This window comes from Apium graveolens, chromosome 4 (assembly GCF_009905375.1).
Source record: "Apium graveolens cultivar Ventura chromosome 4, ASM990537v1, whole genome shotgun sequence".
NCBI classification, from domain to species: Eukaryota; Viridiplantae; Streptophyta; class Magnoliopsida; order Apiales; family Apiaceae; genus Apium; species Apium graveolens.
In genome coordinates this window covers 101,832,055-101,853,805 of record NC_133650.1, presented here as the reverse complement: position 1 = coordinate 101,853,805, position 21,751 = coordinate 101,832,055, and the positions used below count along the sequence as shown (strand labels likewise).

The window sequence follows — 21,751 nt, the reverse complement described above, 5'->3', positions numbered from 1 at the left end:
TATTCTGAATCAGACTTTATGATGAGAGCCTTTCCTTTTCCTTTCTTTGAGACAGTCACTTTGGGCGATTCCTCCTCAGCATTAAGAGCAATTGTTCTTGACTTTCTCCCATGTCTCTTGCTTCTTTGATCCATCTCAAGTTCATAAGTCTTGAGCATTCCATAAATTTCATCAAGAGTAGTTTCATCAAGAGCATAGTTATCTCTTATAATAGTTGCTTTCAAATCCCAACTTTCAGGAAGAGCTAAAAGGAATTTTAGATTTGAATCTTCAATGTCATATTCCTTGTCCACCAGTGACAGATCATTCAAGAGTTTGACAAATCTGTCATATAAGTCAGTTAATGACTCATCACTTTTCGAGTCAAAGTGCTCATACTCTTGAGTGAGTATAGTCCTTCTATTTTTCTTGATTGTATCAGTTCCCTGAAACCTTGTCTCCAAAGCATCCCATATCTCCTTTACAGTCTTGCATTGAATTACCCTATTTGACATGACATTATCAATGGCACTATACAACAAATGCCTTACCTTTGCATCCTTGGCAATAGACGAGATATCTTCAGCTGTGTATTCATTTTTCTCCTTTGGTATGGTCTTTGCTGGCTGATCTGCAACTACAATAGAGATCTTGGTTGGCTTATGCGGTCCTTCATAAATTCTGTCAAGGTATTCTGGATCTGTAGCTTCCAGAAACATAGCCATCTTCACTTTCCATATGGGATACTCAGACGGTCTCAGCATGGGAACCCTGATTGTCTCATATCGACTATGGGTTTGAGTCTTTGGAGTTTCTTCAGTTTTAGCGGGCTTGGTTGGATTTTCTACTTCTTCAGACATGATTGTTTTGAATCTTTACTGTATGTGTGTTAACAGATAAGCTCTGATACCACTTGTTAGGTGACACAACACTATAGAAGGGGGTTGAATACAGTGTAGAATACAATCAAATCGATTTAAAGCACAAGTAACAGAAAACAGATGTATTCGATATAACAAACTTTGTTACAACAGAACTGTTCTCTCTCAGTGATGAACAAATATCACGAGAGCTGCTAGGTTACAATATATGATCTTCTCGATGATCGTAACTCTTATAGAGTAAACCTATGTCTGTGTTTATATAGACACATAGTTACAAGATAACTTCTAGTTGATATGGAATATATTTTTGTCTCCTAAAATATATCAACCAGATATCTTATATAATTCTTCTAGTCCTCGAACGCTTTCCATGCATATCTTATTCCGTATTAGTTTCGATCTTCTTTCCTGTAAATCAGTTTCCTTCCTTAACTGTTAGTCCTCCAGTACTTAAGTTCTGATATCCATCTTCTGATATTATCTTTTGATAATCTAAGTCCTGATATCCTTAAGTCCTGACTTCCGATAAGTCCTGATTTCAGTAAGAACTGATATTTCCTGTTAGTTAAGATCTGAAAACTAAACATGAAACATATTAGACATGACATCTCAAATATATCCAACATATCTCTACTCTTCCAACCTCATAAATTTCTTTGCACTCTAGTATAGCTATGGAAACTGTGTCAATGACCCAACAATTTCCTACCCAAGCTACCAAATCCAAAATTTCTAAATCCAAGTCAAAGAAAGCCCCCTCTGGCATCTCTCAAAAGATGCCAGTTGCAAAATCCACCAAACCTAAAGAGGGGAGTGTGAAGGTGGGTAAGGTAGGTGAGGGACAGGGTGAACATCAAAGAAACCCTAAGGATAAGGTTGGAGAGGTGAGTGTTTCCCAGCCTAGCCACATTGCAGTTTCCCAACAAACTGCAGTGCTTAAAAAGGAAATAAGCTCATTGCTAGTTGCATCCTCCCAAAAGGATGTGACTATTGAACAAACCTCTCAGCCAAGAGCACATACCAAAAGGGTAAGGGACACAAGTTCACCCCAAACCTATGCTAGAAAGAAGAAACCCTTGGGGATGCACAGGGTTCACACACTGTGCAAACTGGTGCTAAAGACACAGTCACTGCACCTTTTCAAAGTCAGATTGATGTGGCTTCAATAAATGTGGAGTCACGGCCAGAATCTTTAGTTATAGAAGCACCCCAAACACCAAATTCTCCCACAAACTCTCTGGATGTGGATATGATCAACACATCAATTCCTGATTCCCCTTCTTTAACTCTGTTGGGGAAGCGAAAATCTAGTGCAAGTGAGCATCATCTTTTGGATGATTTATTGGCTCACTTGCCGATTCTTTCAGGAACTGTTGAGACATATGTGCCAAAATTTTCATCAATCTGCATAGAGTTCACAATAGTTTCCACTCCAAACTCATTTATTCCCACTCTCTCGATGTATATTATTCATACGTCGAGTAGTGATTGTATCCCGACGAATAAGCTTAACAGCAGTTATCCGTCGGATAGTCAAACTGCTAACTCGACGGATATCCCTTATCTGTCGAGTGTCTCTGCACAGCTTCCAATTTCATCAATTATCTCAAGTGCAGAAGACTTAGTGGTAGTATAATCACTCCTAGGATTGAGGGAAGAGAGTGTTATGAGTGGGAGTCTGGGTTGCTCCCAGGAAAAAGGAGAGGAAAAGAGTGAAAATATGCAATCCAGTTCTTCAGGATTGGAAAAAGAGAGTGTGAGGAGTCCCACCTTAGATGGTGAAGGTGAGGGTGTGAGGGTGGGGAGCCAAGGTGAGACCTTGATGCAACAAAAGAGAGAAAATGAGAGAAAAGCAGCAACTGAAGATATAAGGGTGGATGTTATTGTAAGTGAGTTAGTGAATGTCTAGGATGCAGACATGAAGGGACTATATAAGCAACCTCAAGCTGTTATAGATTCCACCTCCCTTGATGCTGAGACATTTACTCACCCTGTTCCAGCATATCAACTTTTAGCTGAACAGGGCAATGACAATGCAAAAAGGATGCTTAACTTGGTGCACACCACACAGTCAATGCTAAGAGCTAAGGATGCCATCACAACTTTGCCATCTACAACTGGTGATGTTGATTATGAGACTGGTGGTTTAGAAGAATTCTTTGGAGGTGAAGGTGGAGATAGTGAAGAAGAGTCATTGGACATAGGGGGAGAAGTAGGCTCTAGTTCAAGATCAGGCATGCCATCTTGGGCATTTTCAAAGCACTGTGATGAACACTACTTCAAGACAACCTTGATTCAACTCATAAATCAGACAAATTCTGCTCTTCAAACCACCACAAATGCCAACACCAAAAAGCTCCTTCAAGCACATCTTGCTTCTCTGCAACTACAACAAATTTAAGGTTTTCAACATGCTCGAGATGTCAACACTATCAAAGGTGATATTGATGAGATAAAAAAGGTCATTTCTGACAAAATGGACTCTAAACTTCCAGAAGCCACAATACTTGACATCAAGAGACAACTCAGGAAAAATTCTGATCTTGCCACAAAGATAGATGCCTTAGATACAAGAATGTCAGCAATGGAAGCATCTCTTACAGCAATTCATTTACACCAAGCTCAACAGACAGACTTGCTTCAAAAACTGGTGGCTGCACAGACCTCCTCTACTCAACTTGCTGATAAACAAAAGGGGGAGAAAGAGACTTCTAGGAGTGAGGGGGAGTAAAAAGTACTCAACATTAAAGTTAACAAAGTAATTATGCCTTCAATTACTTTCACCAAGCCACCAGCCAAAGATAACATTGATCTGATAAATGAAACATCAGCCAATTTAAGAGCAGCTGAACAGGAGCAGTTGATTCCAATAAACTGGGAGAAAATTGATGAGGATATTTAAAAGAAGTTTAGGCTAGCAAAGAAGCCAGAAAAGTCAGCCATTCATCACTCTCAAGTCAGGCAAATCTCTGTGAATGAAATGAGCATGAACTATCTGGAAAGAAGACAGCCATCCTGCATCAAATCTCCAAAGGCTGAAGTACTTTTGAAGCAAAAACCTCACTAAAGAACCCTTTGGACACAGTGTATAAGACACATAAGCCTGATGAGAAGAAATTGTTGTCAAGATCCATTGCCTTCTACAAGGATCCAGCTGATTCAGCTTTGAAAAGGAGAATTGCTAAAGTTTTCAGGAATGGAAAAGAAATTTGTGTGGTGGCTGGACATCCTCAATTTGCTGAAGCAAAGAGAGAAGAAAAGGCAAGATTGAAGTAAGAAAAGAAGCAAGCTGCTATAGATGCTAAAAAGGTTAAACAAAAGAAAGAGCAAGCTGCTATCTTGGCCAAGCTACAAGCTGTGAAACCAACACAACAAATTCCTGCTCAACCATCTGAAATCACTGAATCTCAAGATCCAAAGAAGCAAGTTGAACCACAACAGAAGAAATCTCACAGATACAAGGAATTGGCCAAAATAACCAAAAGGAAATTGAACTTTGTTGGTAAGGAATTGGAGGATCAGTTTTCCAAGGAATCCATTCCAACTACAACTCTAACATCAAAACCCTCAGTGGTATTTGAAGATATTAAGGTGGTGGATCCTTACAGGAACATTCATGGTGAACCTATTGTGCCTAAGGATGAACCAATAGACTGGGAAAGTCTACCAATTTCTGACTTCAATTTTCCAATCCTTAACAAGCCAAAGAGAACAAAGTCAAGAGCAGTCAAGAAAGTGAAGTTGTCCCCTCTCAAATCCAAATCTCTAATCAAAGCTCAATCCAAAGTCAACAAGGGAGATTACATGTACTTATGTGACATCAAGGAATTCTCTGATCTAAATCTCTATCTAGATGAACTGGAAGAAGTTAGAGGGATTGATGCCTACAGGAATCTACCTGAAAGGTTAGTTTTCAAGTACAAGAGAGGAAAGGAGATTCAATGGCCACTTCACAGGATTCTTCAAGAAATCCAATCTGTGCTGATAAAGGTTTATTCATCATTCAAGAAGAACTTTGGATTCAATGTAACTGCAAGAAGACTTGTTTTAAAAAAGATTGAAGAACTGAGGAGTATTAGAGCTTAAGATGCACTCCCAAAGACTCTAATTATTCCTTACACAGGGAGAAGAGTGCATCTAAGGCCCTACTGGCTGATGGAGTTCATGGATGACAAAGAAGTTAGAAGATTTTTCAGATTAGAAGACCAATTGAGCATCTCTAGCAATGAGACTCATTTGAAAATGCAAGAAAAGCTAAATCTCTCAGAATCTGATGAATTGGAATTCCACAGACAGCTCCAAAATCAGATAGAGGAAAACAACAGAAAGTTTGGAAAGAGATCCAGACCTTTAAGGAATTAGATTAATCTGCTCATGCTAGAGGAGCACCTTGAAAATGACTGTGAGCTAATCTTTGTGCATTTTTTTATTTGAAGCACTTTACAGTTTTGTCTACATACTTTTAAAGTTGTATTATTAGGGTGTTTTGTTATCATCAAGTTTCTCTTAATTTATGGCTACAATTCCAGTAGACATAAATTGGGGGAGATTGTTGTGGATATATTGTGAACTTGATGATTTCATTAACAAAACACCTTAGTAGATTTTTCTTAGTGAAAAATGTAGCACTCGACGAATAAGGAATATAGTCCCGACGGATGACTCAATATAGTCCCGACGAATGATGATCAATTATCCATCGAGTGAGTAGCTTGTGTAATAATGAGTCTGTAGCACATTTCTGCATACACCTTGTTTAGATTCTGTAGTAGCACTCAAGTCATGTTGACTTTAATTAGATATGCAGAATAGGTTGATTAATTGTACATAGATGATATCTTGTAATTATGTATAAATGAAATGAAGTCAAGTGCCAGATAGCTACCCGACGGATAAACAACAATGCCACTCGACGGATGATCAACAAGGCAACCCGACGGATGATCATGTACCCGACGGATAATCAATTCAAACATCAGTTGACAGTTGACAGTGACAACACAGTCACATGCGTCGAGTGTATGCAAAAGGAATGTGGGAGCCTATTCAACTGGGTTTTAGAGAACAAAGAAGCATTGCCATTTCCATGCTATTATGAAGATATTCAAATATGTTGGAATAGAGTAATGAAGCAGCAGAGTATTAGACCCAATAAGTAGCAAATAGAACAACAAGTACACTAAGCAAGAAAATTCTCAGAGAAACATTTGTAAGCTGTATTCTTAGCATTTCTCTGAAAAACTTAGTTGTTCATATTTGTAAGCAGCTATGAGCAAATCTTGCTACGCAAAGTTCTCTTGATATAATATATATCTCTGGTGGATACATTCAAATCCACCAAAAAGTTTTTAAAGACTTGTGTTTTTACTTACTTATGTTTTGATTTTACTAACTTCTTATTCCGCACTTTGCAAATCAAACACTTATATATATTATCAAGATAGAACATTTTATAATTTGAGAAAAAGGTTCAAGAATTCCATTCAACCCCCTTCTGTAATTCTTGTTGCATTGTTAGGGACTAACACTATTTACGTTTAATTTAAAAAATATTTTTATCAACAATTAAGTAATATTAAATAAACTATATTGAAAAAGCTAATTATAAAATAATTATAAGATAATATTATTTGTGCACAAAAGCACCGAAATACCAAAGTACCAAATTTCGGTACTTGACGCAAATTAACTTTTATTCTTTCTAATTTTTTTTATTAGTTAGTAGTGTTTATTCAACCGTCTATTTACTTTTAATTTGACAAATATTATTTTAATAAAAATTAAGTAATATTAAATAATCTATATTGAGATATCTAACTATAAGATAATTATCAAATAAATATTAAATAATATTAAATTATCTAAAATAACAAATATTTTGTTCATAAAATATTTATACAATTCGTTTCAAAAAATAAAACTAAGTGTTAGATTTCTGTAACAAGTAAAACAATGTAGAATTAGAATTATTACGGAAAATTTCATATCTGATTCGATTCTTTTTAACTACATAACTATTCTTTAGAAGTACCAATTTAATATTGTAAATTAATATATTAATTTCGATTTGTGTTTTGCACTACAAATACTTATTCAATTTTTATATTTGTTTCATACCTGTTATAAACTATCTATACTAATAAAAAAATCATGTTCAATTAAAACATAAAATTACCAAATCTTGGTATCAGTAGAAAAAATTTATAACTATTCTTAAAATTTTATATATTTAAATTTCATCCAACACGAATTGACTTCTACTCTATGTAAACTTTATTTTCACATTAATTTCTATTTTTTATGGTTCATTTAAGCGTCTATTTACTTTTAAATAATCATATTTGTAAAAACTAACATGTTAGATTAATATAACAAGTAAAATAATTAGGTGCATATCTATTTATAAGTCATATTAGTCAAAAAGAAGAGGAATTATTCGGTAAAATTTTATAATTAAAGTTTGACTTTGATTTCTTTTAACTACATAATTTAACATCATTTATTTATTTATTTTAATCTTTATTTCATACAAATTATTATAAGATTCAATTTTATGTAAATAATAATTTGATATTATTTTTAATCCCGGGATTACCACCTAATAAAATATTATAAAAAAACGTGTCCACCTTATTGCTCCCTTCGTCCCTTCATATTAAGAAACTTGGATAAAAGTGTATATAAATAATGAAACTTGGGTAGAAACTAAACATCAAACACAGTTAGAAGTGAGACCATTAAATTTCAAAAACCAAATTTGGGATTTAATTTCACATAAAACTCAATTTGGTGTATTGCGAATTGTTTGCGAAATCGTATAATTAGCTTATAAATTCAACCATCCATGTAATTTATAATATATAAATTACTTATAAAATTCAATCTTAATTATTATTTTTACGTAACCCAACCTAAGTAAAAAAAAAAATTATTCTGAAAAGGTTAAAAATCGGACTTTGAAATGTTGTGGAACAATTTGGATAGTCCTGCTTATCTCAAATAGAATAACATGTTAAATAAACTTGACACGTTGGACTTGAATGAATGAGAAAATATTCGAATTTGAGCAGCATTGCAATCCTGCAGTGTTGTGTTCTCACGTGTCCATCACATGTAGTAACCATTTATCGGACTAATGAATTATGATGAATCTGAAGGGTTTTTCGAGGAGAAGAGATGAATGTGGTCTCAATGTAGAGTTGTATGAAAAAGAAGGCAGCCACTTTTGTAAGCAAAACTAATAAAAACAGAGAGTTGTATTAAGCAACAAGTTGCTTAATTTTGCACAAGCTAACCACTCATTGCACAGAGTATGCGGCAACTACGGGGACCATGATATTGATATGCACGCATTTATAGTAAACAACGTTGTACCCTTCTACTAACTAGTGCTCAAACTACCAATCCTATGACCGTTTCTCGTTATCACCTCGGGGGACCATGCTATTATGTAGTATTACATACACCTTAAAGCAAGCAGGACATCAGGGGTAAATATATAATATATGATATGAACAGAGCATGCAATTGTTCTTTTTAATTTTTCTTACTTTGCTTGTGCTTGTGGTCCTGCTAACTATTCTAGAACTCCATTTCTTCCACTAAACACGTTAAACATTTCAATCTCGTCCTGTTTAAGCATTTGAAAGAATCAATTATTTAAGTGCACACATGGAGATTGTTAGTTATACATATAAGTGGGCTATGAACAATTGGTATTGTTTAGACCACCTAGCAAGGGGGGCCTCAACTTCTTGTTTGTGTACAATGTGTCTTTGGCTGTAGGGGTGTACATGTGTCTGGTTGGCCACGTTGGAAGCATTTTAGCAAACAATCGGTTAAAAAATTGTATTTCAAAAGTTGGATACATAATTAAAATCCACAGACTCATTTTGTCTTAGACAAAACTTAAATTCTTGACTTTTCGTAAAGTGATAAAAATGGGGTGAAGGAGACATTATATGATCAAGAAGTTGTAAAAGAAAGGGAGCCAAGGAAATATCGCAAGATCAAGCGGCCTTGGTAGTTGCTCACTTGCGTTGTTGCATTCTGAACAGGGAGTCAGGAACAGAAGAATGTCTCAAAGTGACTACATCATTTTCCAGGTCCAATATGCAAGAGAGCTGGCCCAGTATGGCAGTATGTATTGAACAGGACATGCTCTCAACCTAATACTAGCTAGCCCAGTTGATAACAGGCTAGGACCAAGGCCCTTTAACAGTTTCGGCCTATACTAATAAATGTAAATGTAATAACATCTCCACTTCTGTAATGTAAATAAATTTCCCTAATCAAAATTGTAAGAAATAAAGATTCTTCTTATCTCAGTAAAATGAAATTAAGAGAAAAACCAAGCCGCTGATATATATGAGGTCTCCTATTTAAAAAGAAAAAGTTAATGAAATTATGCAAAATAGAAGTACAAATGGCCACAAAATGACCTTATGATGCTGTTTCAGAGCAAACTTAAATGTCATACAATTCAGTCTCTTGCGAGCCTTACATTATGCAAGATATCCAAGGAAGGTGTCTTATAACTAAGTAATTATTGAACTTGCTGTTATTATACATGTAGCAAGTAAGACCACTTCCCATACATCCATGTTATAGCATCCAAATTATATCGGCAAATCAGATACAACTTAAAGCATCCATCCTGGCATTATGTTGTTTGTATTCTGATAATTTGTTGTAGATATCTGATCATCCGAGTTCACAGGATTATACCTGAACATGTCAACCAAGAATGATGAAAAAAGTGAGGACGGTTCATAATTTCTGACCTGCCAAACTAGGTAACGAATTTTATGTTTAAGTGTTTTTCTAAAGTAAAGAGCAAACAAGATACAATGCGAGGAGTGATCATGTTACCCAATTTGCAGATCGGAGTCCAAATGTTGAAAAATCCACTGAGGCTGAGCATGTTGCTGCTGCTGCTGCTGATTGTACGAATTATAGTGATCACCGACTGTCCATGATGGCCTAAGGTGACTCTCTGAGTGATATTCATGAAGCTACCAAACAATATCTTTTTAGCTATTTAAATAACAGAGATACATATGATGGGAGAAACAAATTTATTGAATAAGATAAAACTCTTATGAGATTAAACTGTCTATAAAATCATAAAAAGCAGCCGGAATACAATTTTGACACATTTTTGCAGCACATCATGAATGTAAATATAAATAGATCAGCAATATGATAAGTTTATACCTTGTCCTCTAGAATCCTGTTAGCTCCTACTAGCATCCTCTGCTGCAGTGTAAAAGCAAGCTTTCAGATATAAAGCTAATGAAAAGCATCACTTAAATGCAATTAAGATATATATGTACCTTAGTCTCAAGATCAGAGAGTTGATCAAGCATAGTTTGTGTCTGAAATTGAAGCATGCGAGAAGAAAGGTGCATTTAGCATTGAAACGTAAAATAAGTAAAACAAACTGTTTTATTTTGTCTATGATATGGGAGGCTCAACTTTGATCTAGAGCAATGAAGAACATAGACTCTTTTTATTCACTACAAAATTTTATCAAGAGGCAAAAAAATTACATTTTCCATTAAAGGATAACTAATTCAGTAACAACTTCGACATATTCTTTAGGACATAAACTGTACACAAAATTATATTCGTTATAATGCAACACTGGATAATGTGTACTTGTCCTGCTGCTTGCACTTGATGCACATGCAGCCCCCTAAATCCTAATTATGGATTATTTTATAATTACCTTTGAAGACCTGATATGCTTCAAGGAAGAGTCTAGTTGAAGCTCAAGATGCTCAAGCTCATTTATAGTAAGTGGCGCCAGGTCTTCGCCAAGAAGGTGCCTACAGTACAGAGGTTTCAATCGAAGAAAATGGTGCACGATAAATAGATCTAAATTGCAACAATCAACAGATTTTAACCAATATCACATGAAGCTAATTACCTTTGATATCGTTGAAGGGATCCGTACTTGTCTTTAAGATTAATGTATTCCCTGTATTTGGTTTGCTATAGACATAAACAATGTATTCATATGTAACTAAGTTAGAAGATCAAGAAACGGGAAAAGCATAATCTGCTAATATGGTGTTGCATTTCAATGGATTCATAAGCAATCAGACTTTCATTACACAATGCACAATCAAGGGTGTTCATTGTTATATGTTCATGATCACGTTGGTGTTGTAAACATTTGAAAGAAAACACATGTATAATTAGGATGACAGAGTGATGGAGCGGAAGGCTACAAATGAAAAAAGAAGCTACCTCCAGATCTTTGGTTGGGCGGTTGAGTTCCAGTGCACCAAAGTTGCAATTTTGGTATTTCTCAAGCAGCTTGAGCATGCTGATCATGTTTTGCATAGATTAAAACAAACACAAAAAAAAAAATCATTAGGTAGCTAGCTACCACAATACAATCCATCATATCTTGGCCATTCGGCATACATATATAAGCAAAACAAAAACAGAAATGATCACATATTTTATGTATCTTTTCTTTTCTTTGTGTTTCAGTTGACTTAGACGCTAGTATTAAGTTCTTCAAACTTTTTCCATACAAGAGACATGAGAAACACATGAATTTCATTACATAAACATAATTTTAATTAATGCTGTTTTGAAATATATTGGGCCTGCATATAAAATTATAGTAAGCTAGTGCAAGCATGAGACGATTCAGATCCATGCAATGACCTTGTTGTTCTTTTACTTCGTCTCAAGTTGCGGTGAAAGCTCAAAACACTAAACTCTACAACAAACGACAATGTGTGCTTGTTTTCAAAATGCCACAACTACAAGACCCTATATTTGGTATATCATTTTTATAAACCAAACAACTGCATGCACGTCAAGCAAATCCTATATTCATTTGTGCTCTAAAACATAAAATTCATTTGAGTTGTCATTTTAAATTCTGAAATTGAAGCCTATATTTGAATGCCTTGGAATTGAATCAAATCTAAATTTAAATTCTTTTATTTATGTAAACATATGTCTATTGACCAAATTTAAAATTTCAAATGAATTACAAGTGCAGACATGCCATTAAGGTATTTAAGCATAAGGCGGTCATGACTGTGTTATGCTACATCACTCGGTACGTAATTTGATTCTCCTTGTATTAAAATAAAAGTGATACTAATTTGATTCTCCTTGTTCTCTTGCATGAAGACTAATTTGATAATTAATAAAAGCGACACAACACTTCTTCCTGATATTTTAAATGGTATTAGAATAGATGGAAGGTAGCTTATCAGGGTAATTTACTCCTGAGAAGTACATCTTAGCATCATATCCTTGTTTTACAAATTAACGCAATGACTGAGTTAGTAATTTCATAAACTAGCTAATACATTAACATTCACAGTTACAGCGTGCTCCTCCTATTCATCTTTCCTCTTCCTGTTTCCATTTTCCATTCTCGTCAACCATCCATCGCTTTTTCCAGATTATTTTTTTTCAGTTTTTACTCCAAGATTAAAGTATTTAAAGAGGCTTAGAGTTGGATTAATTGGAAGCCTTAGACTAGAGTTACGGACTTAAAATGGAGTGATAGAATATATATTGTCCTAATTTAGTCTACCAAAAACTGTCAATAGTATCAGTTTGTTTGTTAAATGGTCTACGAGTTGGGCAATTGATCATCATCTTGTCAGGTCTCAGTCTGGAATTCAAGCAATGCTCCAGCATTACGAGATCTAATTAATTAATGATATGTTTCTGATCATTTTCTTCAGAATTTTTTTTGGATTACTTAAATCACTACAATAAGAAAAAAAGGTTCCTGAAGAATACCACAACTGTTGTTCACTATCGTCCATCAACTTGCAAAGGATGTTAGGTTTGAAACAATTATGCATGTATTTATAAATATATTATCGGCATTTTGGTTGTACTTTGTTTGCCTAAAAACAAAATAAGTACACCGAGAAATAGAAGGTTTTGTAGAGATCTTGAAGGATATAAGTATGCATCAGTTATATAATTTCTGAAGAAAATCACAGTTGCTTGAACGGAACTAGAGGAGCAGATTATTTCAGATTAAAACTCGTAGGTTGATTAAATTATCAGTTTTCAGTAGTAATTGCACAAAGACATTATTAGCAGATAATTAATGAACCAACTTCTAGCTGTAGTTTGTATGTATACTTCTACCTATTGTAGGTGCAAAAATTCAAAAGTTTAAGTAAAGATGAAGAATACCTACTGAGATTTAGCAGGAAAAATCTCAGGAAAAAAATCAGCAGAAATAAATGTTAAAAAATTAAGATCCGAGTACATGACAGCTTAAAGACATGAGAATTAATGGATCATTTATGCAGATTTAGATAGATTCAACTAAGTTTATGAGGTCATCGAATCCATTCCAGCTAATATAGATATCATCTTGTTCAGATGATACATATTAATAGGATATAATAATCATGTCAGGGATCTTAGAAATAAACTTAAGTTTTTGAACCTTTAGTGAAAATCTTGTTCTTTCCCGATGAAAAATCAAACAAAAAAGAATCCCGAAACTGACAATAACTTAATTTAATCAACGAAACCCTAACTTTAGTACTCTCTATATCTATCTAATTATTTTAAAAATCTGCAGACTGGATAGACAAGGACAGCAGGTTATGATTAAACATATATTTTATGGATCTATGTACATATATATATATATACATCTAAGCAAATACAACAGAAGAATCCAATAAAAAGTCATTTATATCTTAAAAAATTAATAATAAAATACATATTCCATCCAAAAGAAAGATGAATCACTCATAATAACATGTAGATCTACATGTAACTTAAATATAATAAAAATAAAAACAACATAGATCTGGTTGTAGAGAATAAAATATGTAGTATAATGTTAAGAGCAAGCCTAATTATGGCCCTAATCTTTACATAAGAAGGAAGAAAAAAAGAGAAAAAGAAAAAGGGGGCAGCAGAGAAGCATACTTGGAAGTGCTGCAGAACTCGTAGAGCTTGCCCCGATTGGAGAAGATGATGAGAGCAACTTCAGCATCACAGAGTACAGAGAGCTCATAAGCTTTCTTAAGAAGCCCATTTCTTCTCTTTGAAAACGTCACTTGTCTATTTATCTTGTTCTCTATCCTCTTCAACTCCACTCTTCCCCTACCCATACTCTAATAATCTTATAGATTGATTCAGATATGGCTAGATAGATTGCCTATCTATTTATATAGCTAGCTGTCTACAAATTTTCAGATTTTACCATTTTTATCTCTCTCTCTCTATTTGCTCCTCTCTTATTTAGGTTATTGGAGCTTTGCCCTGGGATTTATAGCAAAATGTAACTATAACAGTGAAAGAAAAATCAAGAAAGATGAAAACTTGCAAACCCTAGAGAGAGAATAAAAGAAAGAGACTTTCTTTTTTTACTTTAAATTCATGTTTGTTTGTTGTTTGTCTGGATCAGGTTTTGGGTTCTCTTTTTTTAGCCATAGGATTTTTTCACTTAACTTATTAGGGTTGTTCGTTGTATCCTGTTTCAAGTTTCATGCTTTTAACCATTTTCGTTTTTTTGCACTCACATGTCTAATCGTCACCTACATTGTACACACTACGCTTTCCAACTCCCTTGCAGTCCATTTGAAGATAATGATTTTTTTTTAATTTTAAAAATTACGCATTTATATAATTTTTTCAACAATTATATTCTAATTTGATAGTTAGTAAAAATCGAGAATCAGACTTAAATAGCCAATTCCAAAAAAAAAAATTCAATATTTAATCTTAGTACTTATTTTTTTAAAAAAAAATATGGCGTCTAACCATATTTGAAAGTCAATAAAATATCTTTTAAGAATTAATTGAAATATAAATTCATTGGGATAATTATGGCATCTCCAAGTTTGTCATCCTTCAAGTGGTACAAATTTTGATACATAATTAAAAAATAATTATTTATATTTTTTTTCTTTCATTTCAATTAGTACTTTTCTATTTATAATAATATTCGTCAACTTCATTAATTTAAAAAAAAAGTATAATACGAATATATCAAAAAATAATATTTCATATATATGTTGTTCACAAAAGAAGTTGACACCTGTTTTAAGAATACAACTTCTGATAAGTCAAAATTGACACCCCCATTTCAACTCATCACTACAAGAAATTTACAATCAGACAACATTTGACAGACAATGGTTAAAAAAAACCGTCGTCCTAAAAAATCATATAAAGGTGAATTGATTTTGCAAAAAAAAAAAACAATTGTGTGAGCTCCAGAACAGACAACGGATATCCATCTTTTTTAAACCGTTGTACAAGTTGTATCCTCTCATCGAGTCGGGCAACGGTTTTTAAATATAATATTGTTGTAGATCTTTAACACAACGATTAAAAACCGTTGTTACTATGTTAACGTATAGGGTTAGAAGACAACGGTTTTAACATTACATTGTGTAATTCAGACAACGGTTTTTCAGAAAGGTTGTCCTCTAAACCATCAAACAACGGAATGAAAACAGTTGTCTGAAGAATTTTAATGGGTACCACGTATTGAGGTGGCAGCACGTGATAGGTGGCAAATCATTCACAAGGATTGCTGAGGTGGCGAAATGAGAGCCTTTCATTAAAATGAGATTTTATATCGGCCGTTAGATCGAAAAATAGCTGATATTCTTATACAACGTTTTTATATTAAAACAAAAGTGTTGTCTTAGTTGGTCTCATATAAGTTTTTAGGTATTACGTTGTGTAATTCACACAACAGTTTTTAGAAGGGTTGTCCTAAAAACCTTCATACAGCGGAATAAAACAGTTGTCTGAAATGGTTATTTTATAATTTAAATGGGCACCACCTGATGAGGTGGCAGCGCATGATAGGTTGTAAACATATTACTCGGATTGCTGAAGTGTCACAATGACAGCCCTTGATTGAAATGAGATTAGATATTAGCCGTTAGATTGAAAAAAGCTGATATACTTACACAACGATTTTATAATAAAAAAAGCGTTGTCTTAGTTTAACTTTACACAATGGTGTTTCAAGGAAACCATTGTAAAAGTATTACTGTATAAAATGAGATTCCCAGTTACAAAGTTTAATTTTTAAATGATTTTTTCGACGATCCAACCTTACAGATGTTAAGATATATCAATTTTAGTCATATGAAAAAATTATTAAAAAATTTAAAATTCATCTTGCATGTCAGGATTAGAAAAATCTAATAAAATTACCCCTCCCGACAACGAGACTCGTTCCTAATTTATAAGATTAATTTTTGAAATAATTTTTTCGATGATACAACCGTACGGATGTTAAGATATATCAATTTTAGTCATATGAAAAAATGATTAAAAAATTTTAAATCCATCTTGCATGTCAGGATTAGAAAAATCTAGTAAAATACAACTCCCGCCAATGAGACTCGTTCCTGATTTACCAGATTAATTTTTGAAATAATTTTTCAAACGATCCAACCGTACGGATGTTAAGATATATCAATTTTAGTCATATGAAAAAATTATTAAAAAATTTGAAATTCATCTTGCATGTCATGATTAGAAAAATCTAGTAAAAATACCACTCCCGACAACGAGACTCGTTCCTGATTTACAAAGTTCAATTTTTTTTAAAAAAAATCGGCGATCCAACCGTACGGATGTTAAGATATATCAATTTTAGTCATATGAAAAAATTATTAAAAAATTTAAAATTCATCTTGCATGTCAGGATTAGAAAAATATAGTAAAAGTACCGTTCCCAACAACGAGACTCTTTCCTGATTTACAAGATTAATTTTTAAAATGATTTTTTCGACGATCCAACTGTACGGATGTTAAGATATATCAATTTTAGTCATATTAAAAAATTAATAAAAAAAATTGAAATTCATCTTGCATGTCAGGATTAGAAAAATCTAGTAAATTACCCCTGGCGACAACGAGACTCGTTCCTGATTTATAAGATTAATTTTTGAAATAATTTTTTCGATGATCCAACCGTACGGATGTTAATATATATCAATTTTAGTCATATAAAAGAATTATTAAAAAAATTTGAAATCCAACTTGAATGTCAGGATTAGAAAAATCTAGTAAAAATACAACTCCCGACAATGAGACTCGTTCCTGATTTACAAGATTAATTTTTGAAATAATTTTTTCAACGATCCAACCGTATAGATGTTAAGCTATATCAATTTTAGTCATATGAAAAAATTATTAAAAAATTTAAAATCCATCTTGCATGTCAAGATTAGAAAAATCTAGTAAAACTACCACTCCCGACAACGAGACTCGTTCCTGATTTACAAAGTTCAATTTTTAAATGATTTTTTCGACGATACAACCGTACGGATGTTAATATATATCAATTTTAGTCATATGAAAAAATTATTAAAAAATTTAAAATTCATCTTGCATGTCAGGATGAGAAAAATCTAGTAAAAGTACTGCTCCCGACAACAAAACTCGTTCCTGATTTACAAGATTAATTTTTAAAATAATTTTTCGATGATCCAACCGTACGGATGTTAAGATATATCAATTTTAGTCATATTAAAAAATTAATAAAAAAATTGAAATTCATCTTGCTTGTCAGGATTAGAAAAATCTAGTAAAATTACCCCTCCCGACAACAAGACTCGTTCCTGATTTATAAGATTAATTTTTGAAATTATTTTTTCGATGATCCAACCGTACGATTGTTAAGATATATAAATTTTAGACATATGAAAAAATTATTAAAAAATTTGAAATCCATCTTGCATGTCAGGATTAGAAAAATCTAGTAAAAGTATCACTCACAACAACGAGACTCGTTCCTGATTTACAAGATTAATTTTTAAAATGATTTTTTCAACGATCCAACCGTACGGATGTTAAGATACATCAATTTTAGTCATATTAAAAAATTATTAAAAAAGTTGAAATCCATCTTTCATGTCTGGATTAGAAAAATCTAGTAAAAGTACTACTCCCGACAACGAGACTCGTTCCTGATTTACAAAGTTCAATTTTTAAATGATTTTTTCGATGATCCAACCGTACGGATGTTAAGATATATCAATTTTAGTCATATGAAAAAATTATTAAAAAATTTAAAATTCATCTTGCATGTCAGGATTAGAAAAATCTAATAAAAGTACCGCTCCGGACAATGAGACTCGTTCCTGATTTACAAGATTAATTTTTGAAATGATTTTTTCGACGATCCAACCGTACGGATGTTAAGATATATCAATTTTAGTCTTATGAAAAAATTATTAAAAAATTTGAAATCCATCTTGCATGTCAGGATTAGAAAAATCTAGTAAAAGTACCACTCCCGACAACGAGACTCGTTCCTGATTTACAAGATTAATTTTTGAAATGATTTTTTCGACTATCCAACCGTACGGATATTAAGTTATATCAATTTTAGTCATATGAAAAAATTATTAAAAATTTTGAAATCCATCTTGCATGTCAGGATTAGAAAAATCTAGTAAAAGTACCGCTCCGGACAACGAGACTCCTTCCTGATTTAAAGATTAATTTTTGAAATGGTTTTTTCGAAGATCCAACCGTACGGATGTTAAGATATATCAATTTTAGTCATATGAAAAAATTATTAAAAAAATTAAAATCCATCTTGGATGTCAGGATTAGAAAAATCTAGTAAATTATCACTCCCGACAATGAGACTCGTTCCCGATTTACAAGATTAATTTTTAAAATGATTTTTTCGACTATCCAACCGTACAGATGTTAAAATATATCAATTTTAATCATATGAAAAAATTATTAAAAAATTTGAAATTCATCTTGCATGTCAGGATTAGAAAAATCTAGTAAAAGTATCACTCCCTACAACGAGACTCGTTCCCGATTTACAAGATTAATTTTTAAAATGATTTTTTCCATGATCCAACCATACAGATGTTAAGATATATCAATTTTAGTCATATGCAAAAATTATTAACAAATTTGAAATTTATCTTACATATCGGGATTAGAAAAAATGTTTTTAGGATCATCTTGCATAATGTTAATATATATTAATTTTAGTTATGTAGAAAAAAAATTTAAAATTTTCAAATTTATTTCAAATAATTTTATATAAAAAATTATATGAAATTATTCAAAATAAAAATTATTCTATTAATATAAAGTAAAATAAAAATAAGTAATTAATTATAATATGTAAATATAAAAATAATTTACTATTTTTTTATTTTTCACACAATTTTTGATTTCCCCCCTTTAGTGTACATTTGCCTCTTGCTTCTAATTTTCATTTCCCCCTTATCTCTCTCCCCTTCCCCTTTCTTAGATCTGACCCCTCTTCTTCTCTTCGTTCTCACTCTCCATACTCTTCCATCTCTCTCCCACGACTCTTTTTTCTCCTCTCTCTATCTGGTTTTGCTTAAAATCACATCTATTAACCTTGTATTATGATGGGTTTAAGTTTTTGAGTTTTCAAACCCTAACCATCTCCCTCACCCATTCTTGTTCCTCTTTCACAAAATTGCCTTTGAATTCAGCTCAACTATTTAGATTCACTTCCAATAATAGGTGGAGCTTCTCAAGTAGAAAAATGAATGTTGAAATTTCTAATCTCCTTGATTTTCAAGTTCAAAGCGACAATTTTGAGAAATATTTTTGGAGTTCTGAATTTGACCTTTCAAGCTCAGGGCATGACTGATGAGTAACTGTTTATCATTTGCAAGGTTAGGTTCTAGGCATACAATTACTCAGTGCTTGCTTAGGTGATTGTCGTTTTAGTTTCTAGTTTTATACCTTCAACAAGAAATATAAGCAGTATAAACTAATTTGAGTGATAATTTGTCCTAGTTTTAATTCAGATTCCTTAACAAAGATAGTGTTCTATATTTTTCTACTGGTCTTTTAGTTTAATTAATTAAAGAGCGTCGGCTATTTTATTTAAAAATTTTCTATGTTTGTTGTGCTTAATTTGGTTATGAAATCACATATGTCTTGTAGAATAGATTGTTCTGATATTTATATGGGTAACATGAATTCTTCCTTGTCATGTATATTTTGCAAAGCTTTGGCATTACAACTTATAAAGGAAAATAAGATTGATGATGTTGTCGCAAATTCTTCACTCCCCCCTGAAATTATTACCGAAATATTGAGCTGGTTGCCGGTGGAATTCACTAATAAATCTTAGTTATTTGCCCTTATACCAGTGGTAAGGTCATTCACTAATACTGGATGTACCAAATGCAGGTGTTTAGTGGAAATGGGAATACCATTGATGGCTCTGCCAATTTTTTCCGGAGAGATATATTTTCACATGTCAAAAATATGAGGTAAGGAAAAACTTTGCTTATCATTATATATCTATGGAATACATAACTTAAATTGTAAATTTTTTAGGTTGAGTTCAACAAAGTTTCACAATCTTTGATTGATGCTTTGGTTCCTAACGCTCAGGGGATCTGCTCTTAACCGTTTGGTCTGGTCAAGGTACGCTCGTACTTTTTGTGCTTTGTCCATTTGTTTGCTTTGTCCACGTTACTTAAATTCAAATGTGTTTTAGGACAATGTTGCACTAATTGTGGTTCTTAAAGCGAAGTTCAGTAACGAGGGGTTTGATAATCCTACGAAGAGCTTGTCTGTGTGGTAAGTACAAAGTGCCTACCTTTTGTATGTATTGACTGTGATACATATGTATGCTCCTCTCTTTAATTTTGTTTCTTTAGAGATTTGTTTTTGTGTTTTGATTGTAGACTTTCAACTCATCGGGGTGAATCAGAGTATGTTGATTAATCCAGGGTTAAGTGTTAAAGAGGAATTAAAAATATGTGTTTTGTGTTTGTTAAAATCCCCATTAATGTAAGAGAAGTCTGTTAAAAGACTTTGTGCATTGTGAATTATACTAGCAAATAAAAATTACACTAACATGTAGTTTTAATTGTATCACATATGTTTAAAATTTGAGTTAAAATGTCTATTGTAGATCAAACAGGTAGTGGGTGTTGAGATCACAATTGCATATGATGTCTGTGGAATAAGAATGGTTAATGGGATTCACCACTTTACAAATTAATAGTTTTGAATCAAGTACAGGCTAATAGGCCCTTTGTTTTATGGCTCTTCTGTCTATTCTGTTTATATTTAATCAAGTGTAATGTTAAAACTAATACTATAATTTAGAATGCATGTATCCATTTCAAAGGTTTTATTCATGATCTATTTTAGAACAAGTAGTAATTGTTTAATTAATATAATTTAATTTAATTACTGTTATTTATTTCCACAGAAAATAGTTTTCCTTTTTTCTAAAATTTCAGATATAATTAGTCAATTTATCTATTTAATTGTTTATATTTGTGTAATTATATATCCTTTCGATTTTGGAATTATAGGAGGTTTTAATTTGTTCCAAAAAACCCAATAGTGAGTTTTTAAAATTTATCTTCTTTCTTGAGAATTAAAGCAAATAGCTCTTTATCTTGCAAGTCTCTGTATTTAATTCTGTTATTTCTAGAGAACTAACAATGAGATTTACAGAAGGGGGGTTGAATGTAAATCTCAAAACTTTTTCAAGTTTTGAGCAGTTTATAAAGACTGTGTGTTCAAGATGAACAAGTGTGTGAATTGCTTTAAGCTGATACAGACAGCTATATATTCAAACACAAATGTAAAGAACACAATAAACCTTTAAAAACTTTTCTGGTGGATTTGTTGTTCCACCAGAGATGGTATTTCAGAAATTCTGTGATCTAAGAATTTGATCACAGCTGCATCCTAGTACAAACTAGATAATTTTTCTCTCAAGATTTTTCTAAACAGCTCTGGAAAAATTCTCTTCTAATTACTAGCTACTACTTGGTTTATATATTACCAAGTTTACAAGTGAAGACAAGGATATATAAAATAATAAAGTAAGATCTCCACTTGTTTCTTGCTCCAGTTCA

General features: G+C 32.6%; 1 protein-coding gene across 2 annotated transcripts; it reads right to left on the bottom strand.

Moving 5' to 3' along the window:
* Positions 1–9,222: 9,222 nt before the first annotated feature.
* LOC141718610 (agamous-like MADS-box protein MADS2) lies at positions 9,223–14,319 on the bottom strand. Of its 2 annotated transcripts, none has more exons than XM_074520987.1 (8): positions 13,809–14,319; positions 11,118–11,196; positions 10,795–10,859; positions 10,594–10,693; positions 10,199–10,240; positions 10,080–10,118; positions 9,735–9,877; positions 9,223–9,590 (listed from the first exon to the last, which is right to left on the bottom strand). In XM_074520987.1, exons 1-8 carry the CDS (start codon positions 13,991–13,993, stop codon positions 9,506–9,508), a joined length of 738 nt encoding a protein of 245 aa, XP_074377088.1. In that variant the 5' UTR covers positions 13,994–14,319; the 3' UTR covers positions 9,223–9,505. The 2 variants fall into 2 exon arrangements, with proteins under 2 accessions (XP_074377088.1, XP_074377087.1); XM_074520986.1 differs by having other exon boundaries at positions 10,080–10,121; positions 13,809–14,316.
* Positions 14,320–21,751: the final 7,432 nt, after the last annotated feature.